General features: G+C 30.7%; 1 protein-coding gene across 1 annotated transcript; it reads left to right on the top strand.

Moving 5' to 3' along the window:
- Positions 1 to 6,282: 6,282 nt before the first annotated feature.
- Positions 6,283 to 12,549, top strand: LOC110672635 (ALA-interacting subunit 3). Its single transcript, XM_021835450.2, has 8 exons — positions 6,283 to 6,663; positions 7,389 to 7,447; positions 7,540 to 7,614; positions 7,733 to 7,846; positions 8,087 to 8,157; positions 8,741 to 9,038; positions 9,955 to 10,244; positions 12,320 to 12,549. The coding sequence occupies exons 1-8, from the start codon at positions 6,576 to 6,578 to the stop codon at positions 12,372 to 12,374; spliced, it is 1,050 nt and encodes a 349-aa protein (XP_021691142.1). The 5' UTR covers positions 6,283 to 6,575; the 3' UTR covers positions 12,375 to 12,549.
- The last annotated feature ends 6,921 nt before the right edge of the window (positions 12,550 to 19,470 follow it).

The raw sequence follows: 19,470 nt of genomic DNA, 5'->3' as shown, positions 1-19,470 counted from the left end.
CTAAAAACTATAAACATATATTTAACACCTGTTTTATCAACACTTAAGCATATAACAAATCATTACATTTTAGTCTTTTCATCCATACATAAATGTTTTTAACATAAAAGTGATTCATAATTTGAACCTTAACATACATAAGCTCTAAAGTGTAATGGTTCAACACATATAGTCCCAAAAGAGTTAACATAATCATTCATACTTAAAATGTTACATAACTCTAATTTTTTTTATAATTATCAGTACAGTACTATCCATTCACATTTTACATGTCCATCTATTCATACATCATATATAAAAAAGAGTACTAAAGCTACTCTTGGTGCTCTCTCTCCAAAGAACTCTTCTAATCTTGCAACCCTACATCTGGAGTTTAAAGGAAAGGGGTAACTTATACAAGCTCAGTGAGTAAACTAACTAACACTAATTATATTATTCATTTTATACATAGGTAATGCATCATCCAAATGGGTTTTTATACCATAAATATTGCACATATGATGGACTTGTTACTAATGACTCTCCAAATTCAATGTGCCTGGTTCATACAAAGGCTTCTTGGGACTTTTACTTAATATATATATATCCAATGTACCTAACTCATACAGAGGCTCCTCAGAACTTTCACTTAAAGCATGACCTGTGTCATACACCAGGGGTATCATAAAGATATCCCCTTGGATTTTTATGGATCTATAACATACATAACATAATATAGTCATAACATGGGGGAAGTCAGTGAGTCATCCATCATCCATCAAATGTACCAACAATAATTATACAATTATGCAACATATTCATGTTCTAGATACATACATCCTAAATAAATATGACATGATGCATGAGGATGATCACAAATTAAATTTAAATAGTTTTCATTTTATTAAGGTTAGAGTTACTTACCTCTTGTAGCCTATCAACCTTCTATCTCGAACAGTAGCTATCCTCAGATCCTTAACCTTTCGAGTATCTTAAACTCGATCCTATAAAACAGGATCCTAGAGAGTTATATAAGGTTCTAAAAATTTGTATGCACAACAAACATCTTATTCAAGGTCCTTAGGAATTATGAAATCATATGTTGAAACCTTAGAAAAGACGAGAGAAAAAACCTGACAGCACCTACTTCAGCTACCAAAGTCGTAGACTTCAGCCGCCAAAGTCTCAGGCTTCGAATGGCCTTTGAGTCCAAAGGCTTATCGCAACTACCAAAGTCTTGGACATCTACCGAACTGAAATTTTTCAAATTTTCCGAGAAAATGTATGCTTGTAATTTTTTTTTAAAGAAAATTTCAGCTTTTATGTTTATAAAAAATAAATTTAAATTCAAAAAAATTTTAAATTATTTATATCTTTTATAATTGAAAAAATTGTAAAATATATTTAAAATTGTTATTTATTTTACATAATAATTGGATAAATTTTTACTATTTTTATAAATAATTTTTTAAAATAATTATTTAATTTTAATTATGAAAAATTATAGTATAATTTTAATTACAGAACAATAATTATTTTCTTTTAGACAGCAGTGGGAAATTTTGTTGCAAAAAAAGTAAAAAAATAACTTCAAACAATTTTTAAGCTTTAATTAATCATTAAAAATTAAAAGAATTAATTTTTCAGTTCTATATTTAAAAATTAACATATATAAATACAATATTAAAAAATTGTCTCAATATTTTTTTTTTAAATTACCTACTCAATAGATCCTAGAAGTTTACATTATAAATCAGTGTTCAATAAATTTAACGGTTGATTTAAAATTTTTAAAAATTAGTGCTCAGCGGCTTAAAATTATAATTAAAATATTAAAATTTTATAATTTTAGTTATCAAAATTATAACAAATATCATTTCCTTAGATTTTTTCCTTTATATAAAGTAATATATTTTATTTATCAGTTACTAAAAAAAGTAATATATTTTTTTGATTAAAGAAACTAATAAAAAACATATTTAATTTTTATTAACACTGTAAATAAGTAAAACATAGAATTTATTTTCATAATTGATATAGTTGCACAAGATTTATGTTTATAATTTTATTTTCTTTTTGCCAAAATTTTTTAATCAAACAAATAAAAAATGAATTAACAATAAATATCTGTAGACAACAAGGCTTTAAAAGAGTTTGGTAGGTCAACTCTAACATAATGATTTGCATGAACATAACCAAATTTAACTAAACAATCAGCTACTTGATTACAAGTCCTGCGAATCCAACTAACAGAGACCTCATGAAGCCGCTGCAGAAGAAGTTTGCAACCTTGAACAATAGCCCTGAATTCAGTTTCTGTCTTCATCTACAGTTTGAATTGCAAAAGCAGCCTCCTGTGAAACAGTTTCCACCTAACCCTTGAGTGCTGACTTCGTTTTAACCATGCTAAAGCCTCCCTAACAGCAAGAGCTTCCGCCTCCCTTGCAGATCGCAAGTCTTGAACAATACCAGTCAGGGCTTTGACAAACCCACTATTTGAATCCCGCAATACCATGCCAAATCCAACACAACCTTCTGTAATATTCACATTTCCATCAACATTACACTTCAAGACAACTTTTGGAGGCTTGAACCATCTACCCTGCACTCTATGAATAGCTCCCATACTATCCAGAGTAGGCGCAACTTGTCAAGCACCCACCCAATCCATCAGCACTTGTTTTGCAGCTCTAACAACATCATGAGGAGAGGGATGTTTACCATGCCACAAAAAATAGTTGCAAGCAGACCAAATACTCCATGCTAGAACCCAAGATTGATTTCTTAAATCTTCCTTCTGCACAAGAATAACGAAGGCAACAAATTAGGCAAGGGTAGATACATGAAAAAGCTCATCAGAGATGCCAATTAGATCCCAACAAAGAGCTTGGCAAAGGACAATTCAGTATAACATGAACAGAATCCTCATGAGCACCACAAAATAAACAATCGTCTTCCATATCCAACCCTTTTCGTTGGAGCCTATCCTTTGAAGGAGTAACATTTCTTGCAACACGCCATAAAAAAATCCCTTACTTTAGGTGGAATTTGTAACTTCCACAGCCTGTCCCAATTTACATTCTTCTCATAATAAAATCCTGTATAATTATCCTCCATATGAGCTTATATCCTAATTTCACTGTCCATCAGCTATACTTCTCGTACGTTGGGTAATTTGTAAAAGGCGATTCACATCCTCTTTAGTAAACGTCTGCTGCAATTTTTCTAAATCCCAACATCTCCTTTCACTGTCAATCAGCTCACACACCTGCAACAATTTATTTCCATTCAGGGGTTCTAACATAGAAAGACTGGTCATCCTTAAGCCAAGGATTATGCTAAAGTTAATAAAATTAAAAGAATATAATAATTTTTTTAAAAAAATTCAGGATACTTTTAGGTTATAAGGACTTTAAAATTCAATAGTGCATTGATCTTAGATATAACACTTTGATATCTTAAAATTTTTAGTAATATTTCTTCATTATTAATAATATAAGACTAAAATTGTTAATTTTAAAGCAAGTATTTTGGGACAAATCTAGGAGATATTTTAGAAGCTGTTTGTCTTGATTTATAAGCTGATCACACCAGCTTATAAGTTATAATTTTAAGCTAATTTGTTCATTTTAAGACATTTTTAGAGTTTATAAGTTGTTGTTGTAACAAGAAAAAAAAAAAAGGTTGTGGGGGATGAGATTTTTCATTTTAGTGCTTATAAATTGAACGCTTATAAATTAGTTTGACAAAGTATATTATCATAATTTAATTTTATAATTCCCTTATATAACTTTATTGTATTTATTCTCTTATTCATGCTAAAAAATTTATCTGATTCTTAAAGAAGATAACACGACCCATGTTATCTATAACACTAGCCGTGTTTCTAGGAAAATAAAACTACACGGCCCGTGCCAAGTTGAAAGTTGTCAAAACACCCAAAATTCGAGCTTTAGAGGGTTACGCAGGGTATGGCAATGCAAACTAAAAAGATTATATGCCTCGTGTTGCTGTCATTGACAGAAAATCAAACTCAACCCCCATGACTCCCAACTATTCCTGAAAGTTTTTTAAGGCCTTAAAAACTCTGAAACAAGGGTTTTTTGACAGATATAAATACAAGAAATTAAGGTTTCATAAGGGATCAACCATTTTACATTCAAGAGAGCACATCACTTTTAAGAAAGGTGAAAGGAAAATAGATTTGCAAGGTTTTCAGAAGAAAGTTTCAATTGAAATTCAAAAAATCTAAGACTGCAATTCTTTATTTAAGTTCTTTCATTCTATTTCTTCTCATATCTTTTCTTTTTTATTTTATACTTGATTGTAAAATTTACTGTGTGTGAGTAGTTTATGAATTTTATTTAATTTTAATAAATTTATAAATTAAAATATTTTACTGACCCAAACAAATTTAATTGAAAATAGAAATAATTAATAAAAAAATTTAAGCATTTTTTTAAAATTTTATCTGAAATTTTAATTTAACTAATTTTATCAAGATGGCAAAATTAATATTAGTTTTATTCTATTTACCTAAATTAGTCAAAATTCAAATCTAATTTTAATAATTTTATTAATATTTTCAATAAAAATTATTTTTTAAATTGTTATAAAAAAATTTTAAAATATAAAAACTAATTTATTTTTATTTTTAATGAAAATAAAAAAAAATGAAAAATTGTTTAAATATAAAAATAAATTTTAAGTTTGGGAAAAACCATATTTTTATCAATTATAATCTTTTCAAAAAACTATAAATTTATAACTAATAAAGTGGTTATTCTACTTGAATTTGATTAAAAATTTTAATTATTAAAATTTTAATATTTAGTTAAAGTTTATTCTTTAATCAAAAGATTATAAATTTATAACAAATAAAATAGTTATAATTGAATGAAATTAAAATTTAATATAGTAATTTTTTATTGAATTAAATATTATATATATATATATAATGAAAATATTTTTATTTAAAAATTAAAATAAAATAAAATAAAATATAATTGTGATAAGTTTGGCTTAATTTTTGTGGAATCGTGTTGTTTTATTCTGTTACATTGTTTCCACATTTGTTAACGAAATAAATTTGCGGATAAATATATAATTTTTTTTTTAATTTTTATATGATGACTTAATAATTATAACTTAATTTGCACTAATTATTTTCCATGTCTTTAAACACAATAATATAACTAATCCTTCGGTTACAGTTGATGACAGACAACAATTGAAGTCCAAATTTAGAAAGATTCAACAAAATTACAAAATTTCATATGCACCCAAAAGAAATTTCATCAAAATCATATTTAGGATTATTTATTTATTTATGTGTGCATAAGCCCACTTTTTAACATATTATAATTTCATCATTTTTTTTTAATTTAGAATTTGTTATATTATAAATAAATTGAATATATATTTTTTAATTTTGAGATTTTTGGGCATTATTTTTTTTTTCAAATTGATTTAAATTCAATAAATCTTGAACTTGAAAAATTCAGTTTTGATTGAACAGATTAAATAAATTTAAATGACTTACAAATTAAGATTGTAAATTATAATTATTTATAACATAAATAAATAAATTATATTTATTAAATTAATTAATTTTAAAATATGAAGTATAATAGGATTTGAAAGTAAAAAACCTATCAATTAAAGGTAGTTTTTTTTTTTTACTGCCAATTAAAGGTGGATTTCTTTGTTTTACTGCCAATTCAACTATTTGGAAAATTGCCATTTACTTTGTATAATATTATCAGAATTCAAGATGAAAGAAGAGTAATTAAAATAAGAATTATTATAGGATTTAAAATTAGATTTATTTTAATAATATTATTAAATACATGGAAATTATATTTTAATATAATTTTTATATGAGATAATTCATTTTTAATAATTACTTGTTGGTTAGACTTAATCTTTGTTGAAATTATTATTATTATTATCATTATTATTATTTAAATATTGTAAATGATTAAAAAGAATATATATATATATATATATATATATATATATATACTTTATTTTTTATAAAATAACCTCCACTTAATCAATAAAAATCTAATCTAATGGTGAAATATACGATGCGTTAAAATAAACTAATTATAATAATTACCATACTTGACACATTAGTTTTTATAGGTGAGTTAGAATAAAAAAATAAAAAATAAAAAATAAAATAAATGAAAATACCGAGTACTAGTCGAAGTCGAATTGAGGAATCGTCAAGTCGCGTTTGGCATATTCCAATTACAAATACTATAAAAGAGCATTCTAGTTTTGACCGCTGATTAGTCTATCCTTCCTTGCTTTTCTATCTCCGCGAGAATTGAAAATTCTCAGTCTTTGCTTTTCTAGAAAGAACACCAACGCGCTTGCAGTCCTGACTCTCTCTCTCTCTCTCTCTCGGCAAAGTCAAACCAACAAATTCATCTCCTTCTCTTAATATAATTTTATTTCCTCTCTTTCTGTCTTCAAACTCTCCCAAAATTCTTCTTCTTGTTCTTTCTCTTAGTGATCTCCGCTATCTCTGTCTATTTCTTTGTTTTTCCTGTCGCTGTTTAGCCAACGGAACTCCGTTTGTTCATCCGATGAGTAATAACACGGCGTCGTCTAGTGCAGGAGCCAATGGGTCGGCTGATTCTGCTGCTCCCAGGAGAAATTCAAAGCGACCCAAATGTAATTTTCTCTTTCTTAATCTCCCTTTTCTTGCGATTTTCTTTTAAATTGAGTTTTATGTATTTGGATTTTTGTTATTTTGCTTTGTTACTATTCTTTGCTTGTTATGAGATAAAATACAATTACTTAGTTATGTTGTTGAACCTCTTTTCAGTTTAGATACTTCAACTAGATATCCTATGAATACTGCTTAAATAAGGTAATTTTGGTAGTTGAACTTTGTTAATAACAACTTGGATCATGTTTGCTAGAGTACAAAATAATTATGAATTCAGCAGCAAAATACTTTCTCTATTCATGCCATCATACTCTCCAATCTAAGTAAAAAATTGAAAACAGAATGATTCGAATAGTAGGCATATTGATAAGCAAATTATCTAGATCACATATTTTTCCAAAGCTAAATCAATCCCTAAATTGGATGTGGGGAATTTTTTAGAATATGTTACAATAGACAACCTTCTCCCAGCCTTGCATAGCGAGGAGCCTTGTGCGCAGGGATGCCCTCTTTATGTTCCCTAGGGAAAATTATGAGCAAACTATGTTCCTTTATTAAGATGTGCAGGTAATTATACCTTAATGATGGTATTGACATTAAAAGAGAAGGGAATAGAAATTGTTGAACAGTTTTATCTTTTTAATTACTCCTGGAGCAATTTGTTCACAAATCCTCTGATTTTTTTTTTCAATTTTTAAGCAGTTAATGTTATTTTCTCTTCTTTCAGATTCAAGGTTTACCCAGCAAGAACTTCCGGCTTGTAAACCAATTCTCACGCCACGATGGGTAATCTTCTATAATTTATTTTGTATTCTAGATTAATTTTGTTACGCAATTGGCATGATGGGAAGTAATGAACTTTGAATACCTCTGTGCAGGTGATTTCGGCATTTATGCTTGTTAGCATTATTTTTGTTCCTATTGGAATTGCTTCCTTGTTCGCTTCCCGAGATGTAAGCTTGTGTCCTTATTCATGCTGATGCTGTCATGCATTTCTGTTGCAGTTTTTATTTTTTATTTTTTATTTTTTATTTTTTTGTGTTTTTGATTGTGGATTTACTATTTAATCAGGTTGTTGAAATTGTTGACCGCTACGAGACTGCATGCATTCCTGCCCAAAATAGAAGTGATAAGGTTGGATATATTCAAAGTTCTGCAGATAAAACGTGCAACAGAACATTGAGAGTAAGTGTTCTCTGCATAATTGTATTATTTTTTATGATCACTGTTGATAATTGTTGTTGTTTTCTGTGTTGTAAATAATATTCAGTGGCACTGATGTTACTGGAGTTGTAATTTGTTCTTTACCATGAATTATGGTACTAGGTGATCTCATATATGAAATGAACAAGCAAAACATAGATATTGACAAGCATGATGTCGTTATTGAATTGATAAAATGATTTTCTTTTTTGCTTCTGTCAGGTGACTAAGCGTATGAAGCAACCTATTTATGTGTATTATCAGCTTGACAACTTTTACCAGAATCATCGCAGGTATGTCTTTGACCATTGCCATATCTTCCATCATCTTTTAAGGATTTAGAAAACCATGTAAGAGTTAACAGAACAATGGAGGTAATTATTCATTACAATCTTATTGTGATCATGAGCATTTAGGATAATCAAGTGCAGAAAAGTAGGTAGGACTTGGATGTTAGTGATCCTATAGATTACATTGGGTGCAGGACGTTTACTGGTTGTTTTTGAATTTTAAAAATAAAGAATGCTACCACCTAGGATTTTATGTCATAATGAAATTTGTTGGTGTGAGGGAATTAATTCCGTTTAAATCCTTGATTGCTGTTTGCTATGGCTGAAGTTTGTAATACTTTTGGTAAATATATTTCCTGATGCAAATTTTCATTATCTCTTGTTTTCTAAGTAATTTATTGAATATTTTAATGATAAATATTTATAACTGTTTAATATTTTTTGATATACCACTGTTTGACTTTTTCTGATTTGATTCGTAGAAAGTGGAGGTTGTTGGTTGAATGTGTAAAAACATTTAATTGAAATCATCTGCAATCAGCTAGTCATTATTTGATATCACTGTATTGATAATTCCATAATTCAGGTACGTGAAGAGCCGGAGTGACGAACAATTGAGGAGTCGAAGTGGTGAGAATGAAACCAGCAGTTGTGAGCCTGAAGACGTTATCAATGGGACGGCAATTGTACCATGTGGTCTTATAGCTTGGAGTTTGTTTAATGATACCTACAGTTTCTCCCACAACAACCAGCAGTTGCAGGTGAATAAGAAGGGCATCTCATGGAAGAGTGATAGGGACCACAAATTTGGCAAAGATGTCTTTCCTAAGAACTTTCAGAATGGAAGTCTCAAAGGCGGTGCAATTCTCAATACATCAATACCGGTAAGTCTTTGACTACTGCTCACTTGAACAGATTAATGCAGTATATAACTTTCTGAAGACTGGATTTGTCAAACTAAAAACTGAGGATTTATATGCAGTGTGTGCAAAAAAATAAAATCATTTCTGGGATTATCTGGTCTTACATTTTTACATGAAAAAAATTATAAACACCCTACGATAGTTCAATGTGGATAAAAAAATTTTGTCACTCCATTTTGAAAACTTGAATTTTGTTCTTAGAGACTTCATGAATTGTTTTGGCGTGCCCCTATCTGTTAACATGAAGCTAGAATGGCAAAGATTTGAAAGTTGACATCATAGTGGAAGCTCATATGTCTGTTCTCTGTTAAAGTAAAACTGCCAACTAATCTTTACGAGGAGTGCAAATAGAATCCTGTTTTCTCAATGGCTGAACAAAAGTCCAATTGTCCAACTTATAAACTTCTTTTTTTTTTTTTTTTTATTTTTTTAAATTTCCCTCAGGCCGCCAAAAACAGATCCAAACCAAGACATTCTGATATGCTTCTCATTTAATTTGAAGTTGAGTTGAGTGGGAGATCTCAATTGTTGCTATATAAATTTTGGGTAAAAACAGTTTTATAAGCATTATTAATGTCATTAATAGTCTACTAATGAGGTTGAAATTTCTGTGATGTGTATATGTTATATTTTAAATACAAGAGGCATGTTGTAACACCGTTAACACAGGAAGTATAAATCTAATTACCTGTACTTCTTATTGCTTTTTTCAAATGTACTCCGAAAATTTCCTTTAGGCCTAAAATTTTTCTTTATGAGATTATAAGGCTATAAGCCCTAGCCCTTCTTAAGCTTTTGCATGGCCATATTCTTGATTGAAGTTGATTCCAGCAACTTGCATTTGGCTGACCTGGTTGAATATGGTTTTGCATAACAGTTAAGTGATCAGGAGGACCTCATTGTTTGGATGCGAACTGCAGCTCTGCCAACTTTTAGAAAGTTGTATGGTAAGATAGAGCAGGATCTACTCCCCAATGATGAGATACTTGTAACACTGGAGAACAACTATAATACGTACAGCTTCAACGGCAAGAAAAAGCTAGTGCTTTCTACTACTAGCTGGCTTGGTGGAAAAAATGACTTTCTTGGCATTGCTTATCTCATTGTTGGTGGACTCTGCTTCTTCTTGGCAATGTGCTTCACTGTTGTGTATCTCGTCAAGCCTAGGTAACATTCTCATTCACGTCTAAAAACTTATTTTTAAGTTGAAGAATCTTGAAAAAGAGTGAGGCCTCCCATCTGAGATTTCCCATTTTATGGTGATGATTCTTGCACGTGTCTTCATGTATGGGAAAATATAATAGTTTAATTTTATCTTGGGATCTTGGGATTTTCCTAAAACTGCAATTCAAGTCCAAATTTGTTGGGGGAATTAGCAAAAAGATACTGGTATGGTTGCCTGTTGACTAACAGATGAATCTATGCCAGTTCTACAATTCCCAAATAATTGCATTTTGGCATATGGTGGGAGTTGTATAATTTATTCCCAGACATTACTTTGGTGTTACCTACCTATATAGGGGCAATTAATTGCATTTTGGCATATGGTGGGAGTTGTATAATTTATTCCCAGACATTACTTTGGTGTTACCTACCTATATAGGGGCAATTATGCATGTATCAACTGTGTTTTTGCTTGAGTTGAAATCTGAACCATGTTTTTGCTTCCAGATTATTTTATGGCATGCTGTCCAAACTGGATTTGGATTGTAAGCTGTTTTCTGTAAACGTACCTGGTTTAGGACAGCTTTGTGAACTAGCTACTTTACTGGGATTATGTGCACTTATAGCTGAGTTAGAAAGTTTGTCAAGAAGTTATCACATGCACTTGGAAGAAAGGAATGGTAACACTCCAATGTCAAATCACCGACAGGCTTGTGCGTGCATGAGCACACGCCTATAAATTAGCTTCAACTGGTTTTATGTGGTCTGCTTACTTTCCGGGCAGCCGGACCCAGTTTGGCATAGAATTTTCTTATCTAGGCCTGAGTCTGGCCCAGCCTGGAAGGTTGAATTTAGTTTATTAACCAGGCTTGTCAAAGTGCAAAAGATATATGACATAGTTTTCTATCAAATTAGGCCTCAAGAAAACATCCCAAGCTTAGAACAATTTGTATTCAAGTCTAGATCAGTTTTGGACATTAATGGGCTAGGGACCCTTTGTCGGAGCCTGACTTTTTTTATGGGATAGGTCATGCAGTTTGGAGCCAGGGGCAGAGGGAAGAGAAGGAGAGAAAAAAGAGGAGACTTTTGTGTTTTTTTTTTTTTTTTTTTTTGGGGGGGGGGGGGGGGGGTTGGGTGGTGTGGTTGGGGTAAAAAATTTTATCTTATTTTAATTATTGGCTCCTCCAATAATTTTTATAATTTTATTATAATGAAAATAATGTGAAATATTTGAATTCTTTTTTTTTATTTTTATAATACATTCAATAAATTTTTATAATATTGGCACTCTCAAAAATTTTTTTTTATATCTATACTATATTATGTTACATTTTGTATATATAACATTGATTCCTTCAAAATACGTAAATAATAAGTGTAGTTAATTATTTTAAATTAATTTTATATCTAAAACTTTTATTAAGTGGAGTCATTTATTTAATTTGTCAATTTTAAGTGTGTGAGTATATATATATATATAAATAAATATATAAATATATATAAACAAGACATTTTATAATTATTTTAATACATTAAAATATTAAATGATGATTGTATTAAGAGTGTTTTTCTTCTTATTTGTGCTGCCTAATAGAATTTAAACATAAAATACTTTTATGTATATCTCAAACTTTCATTTAAATTATTAAAAAAATATATAAATTTTTTTATATAATCATTTTTGAAAAATAAATTATATAGTTACTTGAACACTTTTTACATATATTAATTCTAAATATAAAATTGGTTCCATTTTATATTTATTTTATTATATATTGAAAATTATTAAAAATATTTTATATATGTTTATAATGTTTTTATTAAGTTGAGTAAATCAATTGACCACACTCAAGCATGTAGCTATTTCATTGTGATGGCCCCTCAAAAAATATTTTCTAGCTCCACTCTGGTTTGGACGGGCGTAAGCCTGTGAACATGTAATTTTTTTTCTTAGGCTAGTTATGATTAAACCTGTCCTAGTTTGAAGTCATTTGTGAGATAATGGCATATTCCTAGAACCTCCTAGAACATATCTATTGATATTTTCTGACTTATATTTTTTTTTGCTTTCATATCAGGCGGCTGGGAGATCCCTCTTATTTATCATGGAACAGGACTCCGGGAGGTCGCTGAAAAATGCGTTTGGAATCGCACACATGGTTGTAGTTTTGTGTATTCAATGTTTAAAATATAATCTTAGCTTGAAAGGAGTTCATTCCTGTTTGAAACTAATTTTTTAAACGTGTAAGGTGCTGGTAAATTTTATGTGTACTTCAGTAATAGAATTGGGTGTTATTACTTCTGGCAATGCATGATATTCAATTAGTGTAGGTATATGAATTGTTTATTGTTTGTGTACAAAAATGCATATTATGAGACTTATAATGCTCTATGAATCATATGAAACAAAAAAATGAATCAATTGAATTCTCATGTAATATAACTTTTAGGCTGATTTTTGTTTCTTTTAAAATAAATTCTTTTTTGAAATTAAAAGAATTAAATATTTTCACTAATTAATAAAAAAAATCAATTAAATTGAATTTTTATAAATTTATACATCTAGGATGATTCGAAGCTGCAGTGGCCTCCTGCAGAACTGTGATTTTCCTTCCTGCCATGGATGCGGCACCCTGATCATCATAAAAGAGAGTAGGGAGGAGACGGGTACATTACATCATTAACATGAAATCATAGCCAAGGACATTAAATTATGGCGATTATATTAAATTATGGTAATTATTTAATAACCATGATGGTCTTTCTTGGTGCTAATTTAGGAGGATCAATAATAACTATATCCATGATTAATTTCTGGTAAGGGCACCCTTGATAAACTCAGTTGCTTCTTCTCTCAAAAATGATACTAGTTCTTCAGGAGTTCAGGTGGTTAAGAACAATATTTTCTCTAGCAAGCTCTAGAGCAGGCAAAGATGTGTCAACAATGTGATAACAGTGATAGCAGTCCAGTAATAATGGCTCCAGGCCCAAAACAAATCAAGTCTACTATAGAAGGAATAAATTGAATGCAACTAAGCTGGAACTGGGAAATAGAGGAAGTTCTGGAAACAAGCAGCTCGAGAGTATTGACAAAGAAGTTAATCAGTTCGAGGGAATTATGGCAATCATGCCACATGGAGATGCGAAGCTGATGTCACATGATGATACTAATTGAATGGAGGAATCTGAAGCATATATATATAAAGAGCTTGCTTAATAGAAAAGGGGAGGAGAGGAGAAAATTTGCTTCCTCTGAGAGGATTTATTATTTTTTTTATTGCAAAAAATATAATTATAGATTTGAGTTTTCTTTTTGTTTGTTATTTTTATGAAATTATTAAGTGTTTTACTTTATTATTTAGGTAGGAGTGCAATAATAGAAAATATAATTTTTTTTTTAAATATATAAAAATTTGATATTTTTCAAATCGGACAATTAGAAAGACTGTTGAGTTATACAGTGATAGATTACCATCGAGTGGAGCATGATTCTTACCAAATAGTCCTTAAATTTTTTATCAAAATGATCAAGTCTTTCAAATTAACATAATTATTATTATATTTTGTATAAGTGATTTATCTTAAATTTTTTATGCAAAATTATAGTCATATCAAATTTTGTAGTTCAGATTTATATTCTATTTTTTTTAATGAAAACTCTATCTTTTATTTATTTATTTAAATTCTCTTCTAATTTTTACTCTTAAAAACTCTAAACTTACATTGACTAATTAATTGTAATTTTGAATAAAAAGCTGATGAGAATCCCAATGGACTTGCCAAGGAATGCTCAAAATATTTGAATCAATTCCTCAATTCTCACAATCGATTCTCCTACTTGAAATTACTTAACCCAAAACCAACCTTGTGGTAGAGAACTAAGTGAATAGTTTAAATAGAAAGACAAAGAATTTAAAATCCAATGCCAACATGTGGTAGAAAATCATGAATATAAAAGGTATTAATTCTTGTAAGTTAATTAGACTTGTCAAGAAGAGATGTTCAATGAAGAACTATAGAGGAGAAAACTCTCTCAATAAATAATTGATTAATATCTTAAAGTTATTTTTACAGCTCTAAAATAAGCTATTTATATGTGTCTCTTAATACAAAGCCAATGTAACACCCTCCCTGTAGCAACTCTGTACATTCTACTGTTTCGATGACCAGTGTGGGTCCGGACAGCTAGAACGTCTGAAAAAATATTTAAACTAAAGTGAGGAACCATAATTAACTCAAATATTCATAAGAAAAATTTAAAAAAAATTTTAGAAATAAAATACAACCAAGTTAAATGAGCCGGTGCTCTAGCGATGGGTAACCTAGTGGGAAGTTACAGTTCTCGCAACTAGGAGCCTTAAACCCGAGGGAAAATTCATAAAATAAATTTTGGGATTCCAGAGAAGGGTCATTGAGGTTTCTATGACATTAGAATGCCAAGAAAATACTTAGAAAAATTTTTCAATCTGTACAGACGATTTTGGCTCAATAAGCCAAACGGAAGGCATTTTGGTTATTATGTCTTCAGAGATGATTTTTGACCGACTTGTCCAGTTAAGTAAATAATTATTATGACATAAAATATGAATAGATATTGTTAAAAATTAAATTGAAAATGAGTAGAAAAGAAAAAGGAAAGAAAATGGATTTAATGGGAATTTTGACATCATTATGATGTCATTAAAACCCCAATGACCAATCACATTATGACACATGTTCTTAACCCATTTAAAATGAATAAAATGGGCAGAAAATGAAAAGAAAAAACAGATTCTTTCTTCTTCCCATTTCCAGCCGTGACCCATCTCTCCCTCCATAAAATTCCTTTCATTTTCTCTCTTCCAAACCTTGAATTCTCACCACTAAACCCTAAGTTCTCTTCATTAAAAATTGTCCTTACCTCTTGGGAAGGTGATTGGCTGCTAAGAAAAGCCAAGAAACTGAAGTTATGAAGGGAGAAAATTCTGCTCACTTGTGGTTAGTGTCCAACTCTTACTCCTTTTGCTTTAATTCATGTTCAATGGCATGAATTGTGTAGGAAATATAAGGAAATAAAGCAAACATGTGTGTGTGTGCAACTTACAATTTTTGGCAGCTAGAGTTAGCTAGGGTTTGATGATTTTGCTTGGTAGAAAAATGGTTATGAGCAGCCTTTGGTAGTAGATGGGGTATTGAACATAATTAAGTAAGTAAAATGCAAGAATTGTGCATGTATAAAATGAAAAAAATTGGACACTTGAACAATTCTAGGGTTTGCTCATGTGATGGTTCATTAACCTTGTAATGGTCAATTAGTGACCATTTGAATGTGTATGTTGAGGAAATGAAGTGAGTTGAGGCTTGGCATTTGTGTATGGGTGAGCTACCTTGGCTGACCTACAGGACTGAGCATGAGTCTAGCAGGTTTGGGCAGTTATAAATGGAATTGTAGAGGTTCAATTAGTACAAGGCTAATTGGACATGAAACTAGACACATAATGGCACAACTTTGGTATAGAAACCTTGCCCAGAAAACCAAACTAAGTTGACCTAAAAATTGCCCTAATCCGAGTGACTTACATTATGCCTGGCCAAAATGACCAAATGAACAGTGTTTATTCATTTGGTCATAACTCAGCGTAGAAAGGTCCAATTGACCTGAAATTTTACCAGCAGAAAGCTGAGACATAGACCTACAACTTTCATGAAGAACACAAATCCAATTCTGACCATAACCTAGTCAAATTGCTAACCAAACTTAGGTTACCAAATCTAGCAGAACCAGTTTTGCCCAGAATTTTGGATTCTGTCCAATCCGGCCAGTTATGGTGTTTTGGCCATAACATGAGCTACAAAACTTCAAATAGACTGATTCAAAAAAGGAAATGTAACTAGACAAAATAAGGAACAACTTTCCTGAAGAAAACTTTGCCAAATTTCTACTGTAAAAATGACAAATGAAATAGTAAACACAAGGCTTGAAATCTGAAAATTTTGAACAACTAACACTAAGTTTAGAAATGATATTGGCAACCAATACCAACAACTTTAGAATGTAAAATGTGGTATGTTAGGAGTATTAGAACCAATGTGCCTATTGTCTATGCAAAAGTCAACATTTTAGTTGACCAATGAAATGAATAGTAACACCTAAACTTAAATTTCAAGAATTGTAAAGTTTAAAAATGTAACATGCCCTAGTACACCTAGCAAGATTGGTTTGGATAGGTTGGCATGCCAATAGGGTTCAGTTAGCAGTACTGCACATTGCATTATGCCATTCTGTGATTTCATGGCTTTTAGCCATTCTGTTATTATATTGATACTTGGCTTTGCGCCTAATGTTATTACAGCTTATTAGCTGTTCCGTTGCACACCAAGAGATACATATATAATCGATGGTGTGACGGCCCGAGGTACTTGAGACCCAGTGCCAGTTTACCCGTTTATCCAGTCCATTCATCCAGTGTAGGTTACTTGGGCAACCAGAAAAATGAAAGTGGATAAATTTAATGAAATTATGAATATAACAAGTACAAAATAAATAAGATTTCCAATAATGATCGAAAAATTGTCTGCATAAGATATCAGAACATGCACTGCATATTTATTTTCTGATATTTCTTTTTATCCTATTATTGGCACCACTAAGTATTATTGCTTAGCGCATTACTTTTTGCCACGCGTAGGTTCTGGAGAGACCGACCGAGAGCCCAGTAGACCACAGACTGGGTGAGACCTTTTGTAGCTCTGCATAGTATCCGTGTCACCTCACTGTTATCAGTGCATTGGTAGGACACTAGATTTTATTTTGGTATTTTGTAATTAACTTTTATTTCTCATGTATAATTAAGACTTATGTAATGTATTTTGGTATTGATGTAAATAATGGAAATTGTGTTTATAAATGAAAAAGTGAATATTTATTTGTGACTTTTATATGAATATCATATGAAATGAATGAATGAGAAATGGGAGTATATTGAGATTTTGTTGATGAAATGGAGTTTGGGATTGATTGAAAATTTTGAAAGTATTTTTCACAGGTTTCGAAGAACTGTTTTCTGTATTTTTAGCCGGTACTCTGTCGGATTTTCTATAAAATTTACAGAACCTCAAATAAATTATAATTTCAATAAATGACTTAAATGAATTATATTTCACAAATTGTACTTCATAACTATGAAAAAAATAAATTAAGAAGAATAAAAATGATTGAATTAAAATAGGGTGTTTCAGTACACTGCGTGGCATATCTTGTTCGGCTATACTATAGATGGGTAAGGAGTGTCACAGCCAAAATGACCTAAAACCTTCAGAGCATTAAAAGTCATATACATAGTAGCACTAGAAATAACCAAATAACAAATCTCATGGCCTTTGGTGAGCTTCCCATGGCTTGTGGTGCACCTAAACACTTCTCATGCACATCGGTGCATTTAACACTCATCCCACGCACTCCCATGCACCTCATATGCCTCTTTAGTTTGTCTCATGGCTGGCCATGAGCCTAAGGGACTTCCCACACCTCATGGCCTCCAAAACCCTTCCAAATGTATCTCACAAAAAGCCATGTGCCCCAAAGGAGTTCCCATGGCTGGCCATGAGCCTCATGGCCTCCAAAACCCTTGCAAATACATCTCATAAGAAGCCATGCTCCCTAAGAGACTTCCCATGGTTGGCCATTTGCCTCCTAAGACCTCTTTCCATGGCTGAATGTGAGCTTCTCATGGCCGAGAGTGAGATATTTTGTTCCTTTTGCTAATAAGGACATTCTTGGCTCTAACTCATGGCTGATGATGAGAATCTCATGTTTAGCCATGAGATGTTCTATCCTCTTTGGAAAATGAAGATATTTTGGCTCTTTATTATCATTTGTTGAAGAAATTATTAGCGTTGAACACCACCAACTCCATCCATGCACACTTGCACTAAAATGACCCATTTAAGCTCCTTGAGCATGCCAAACTTGTGAATTCTAACCTTGCACACTTGAACTAAGATGACCCATTTGAGCTCTTTGAGCATGTCAAGTTTGTCAATCTCATGTCTCTTGCTAACATGTGCTTTAAGGAACCCTTGAAAAAAAATCTTTGAAACTTGGTGCTCTCATGATCACATCATACCCTCTTCTTCAAAGAAATTCGTCCTCGAATTTACACCTTCATGATAATAAAGGAAAGGATTACAAATATTAAAATTAACATCACAATCAATAAAGAAATGATATCCAATTGTAAAAGCAACATCATAATATTACTTATCAAATGATGCATACAAAATGAATTATTCTTTCATAAGCTCCATAAATTTAGCATAGTCAACATGGTCAATTAAATCGCAATTATGTAATCCTTGTTCACACATTTCATACATAGGACACTTAGATACACAACATCTATCTTTTGTCTACAAATAACTAGAATACCTATTCTTCTTAATCACATTCATCACACAATTCAAAATTTTCAAGTGTTCATGCATATTTGCACTATCTTTCACTTTGTCATCAAAATGCATAAATAAATCATGCATGGGACATTTAGACATAAAAATTATATTTTCTTTACTCAAGAATCTATTATGAATATAATTCTCCTGAGATGCACTTTTCTTAAACTCAACAAACAGTTCAACACAATCATTATCATTTGCATAAATATGTTCCACATACTCAAATCCTAATATTATAGCTTCAAGAATAGGAAGAAGAGTACTCCCTCTATTAGATGATGTTTCAACTTAAAATCTTGATTATCTTGAATGACATTAGTCACTAATTTCTTCTTTCCAACAGGTAGTAATTCACTTAACTCCTCACTTGAAAAGACACTTTCATATTCCTGTAAAATAGAAGCAACAACACTAGATGAAGAAATATCAAGGTTAGAATTTTTGTCATAAAGAACGCTTTTCACTTTCTCCTTACTTCTTCCCACTTATCTCTCATTTTCTTTCTTTTCAAGCTCTTTCACTAGTTTTTCTTCACTCTTTTCAATTCTTTTAATTTTAGAAACTTTATTTTCATCTCTTTCTCTTTTGACTCTGATGTTCTTTCTTTTTAACATTTTCCTCTTGCTTTTCTTCTTTTTTTTCTCATTTATCTCAATTTCAACATTGTTGTTTTCACTTTTTCTCTCTTGGCTCTCATTTTTCCCTGAACACTCTCCTTTTGCAAATTCACTCATTTTCTTTTCTTAAATCTCATTTTTCTCCTTTCTTTATATAATTTTCCTTTTACACTCATGTT

The sequence above is a fragment of the Hevea brasiliensis genome, chromosome 4, assembly GCF_030052815.1.
Source record: "Hevea brasiliensis isolate MT/VB/25A 57/8 chromosome 4, ASM3005281v1, whole genome shotgun sequence".
Classification (NCBI taxonomy): domain Eukaryota; kingdom Viridiplantae; phylum Streptophyta; class Magnoliopsida; order Malpighiales; family Euphorbiaceae; genus Hevea; species Hevea brasiliensis.
This window is presented reverse-complemented; position numbering and strand designations above follow the sequence as displayed.

Excerpts from the sequence above, each read along its gene's own strand:
- LOC110672635 (XM_021835450.2), top strand. The coding sequence starts at position 6,576 with ATGAGTAATAACACGGCGTCGTCTAGTGCAGGAGCCAATGGGTCGGCT. Across the intron at positions 7,448-7,539 it reads CAATTCTCACGCCACGATGG|GTGATTTCGGCATTTATGCT; the intron begins GTAATCTTCTAT and ends ACCTCTGTGCAG. Across the intron at positions 7,615-7,732 it reads CCTTGTTCGCTTCCCGAGAT|GTTGTTGAAATTGTTGACCG; the intron begins GTAAGCTTGTGT and ends CTATTTAATCAG.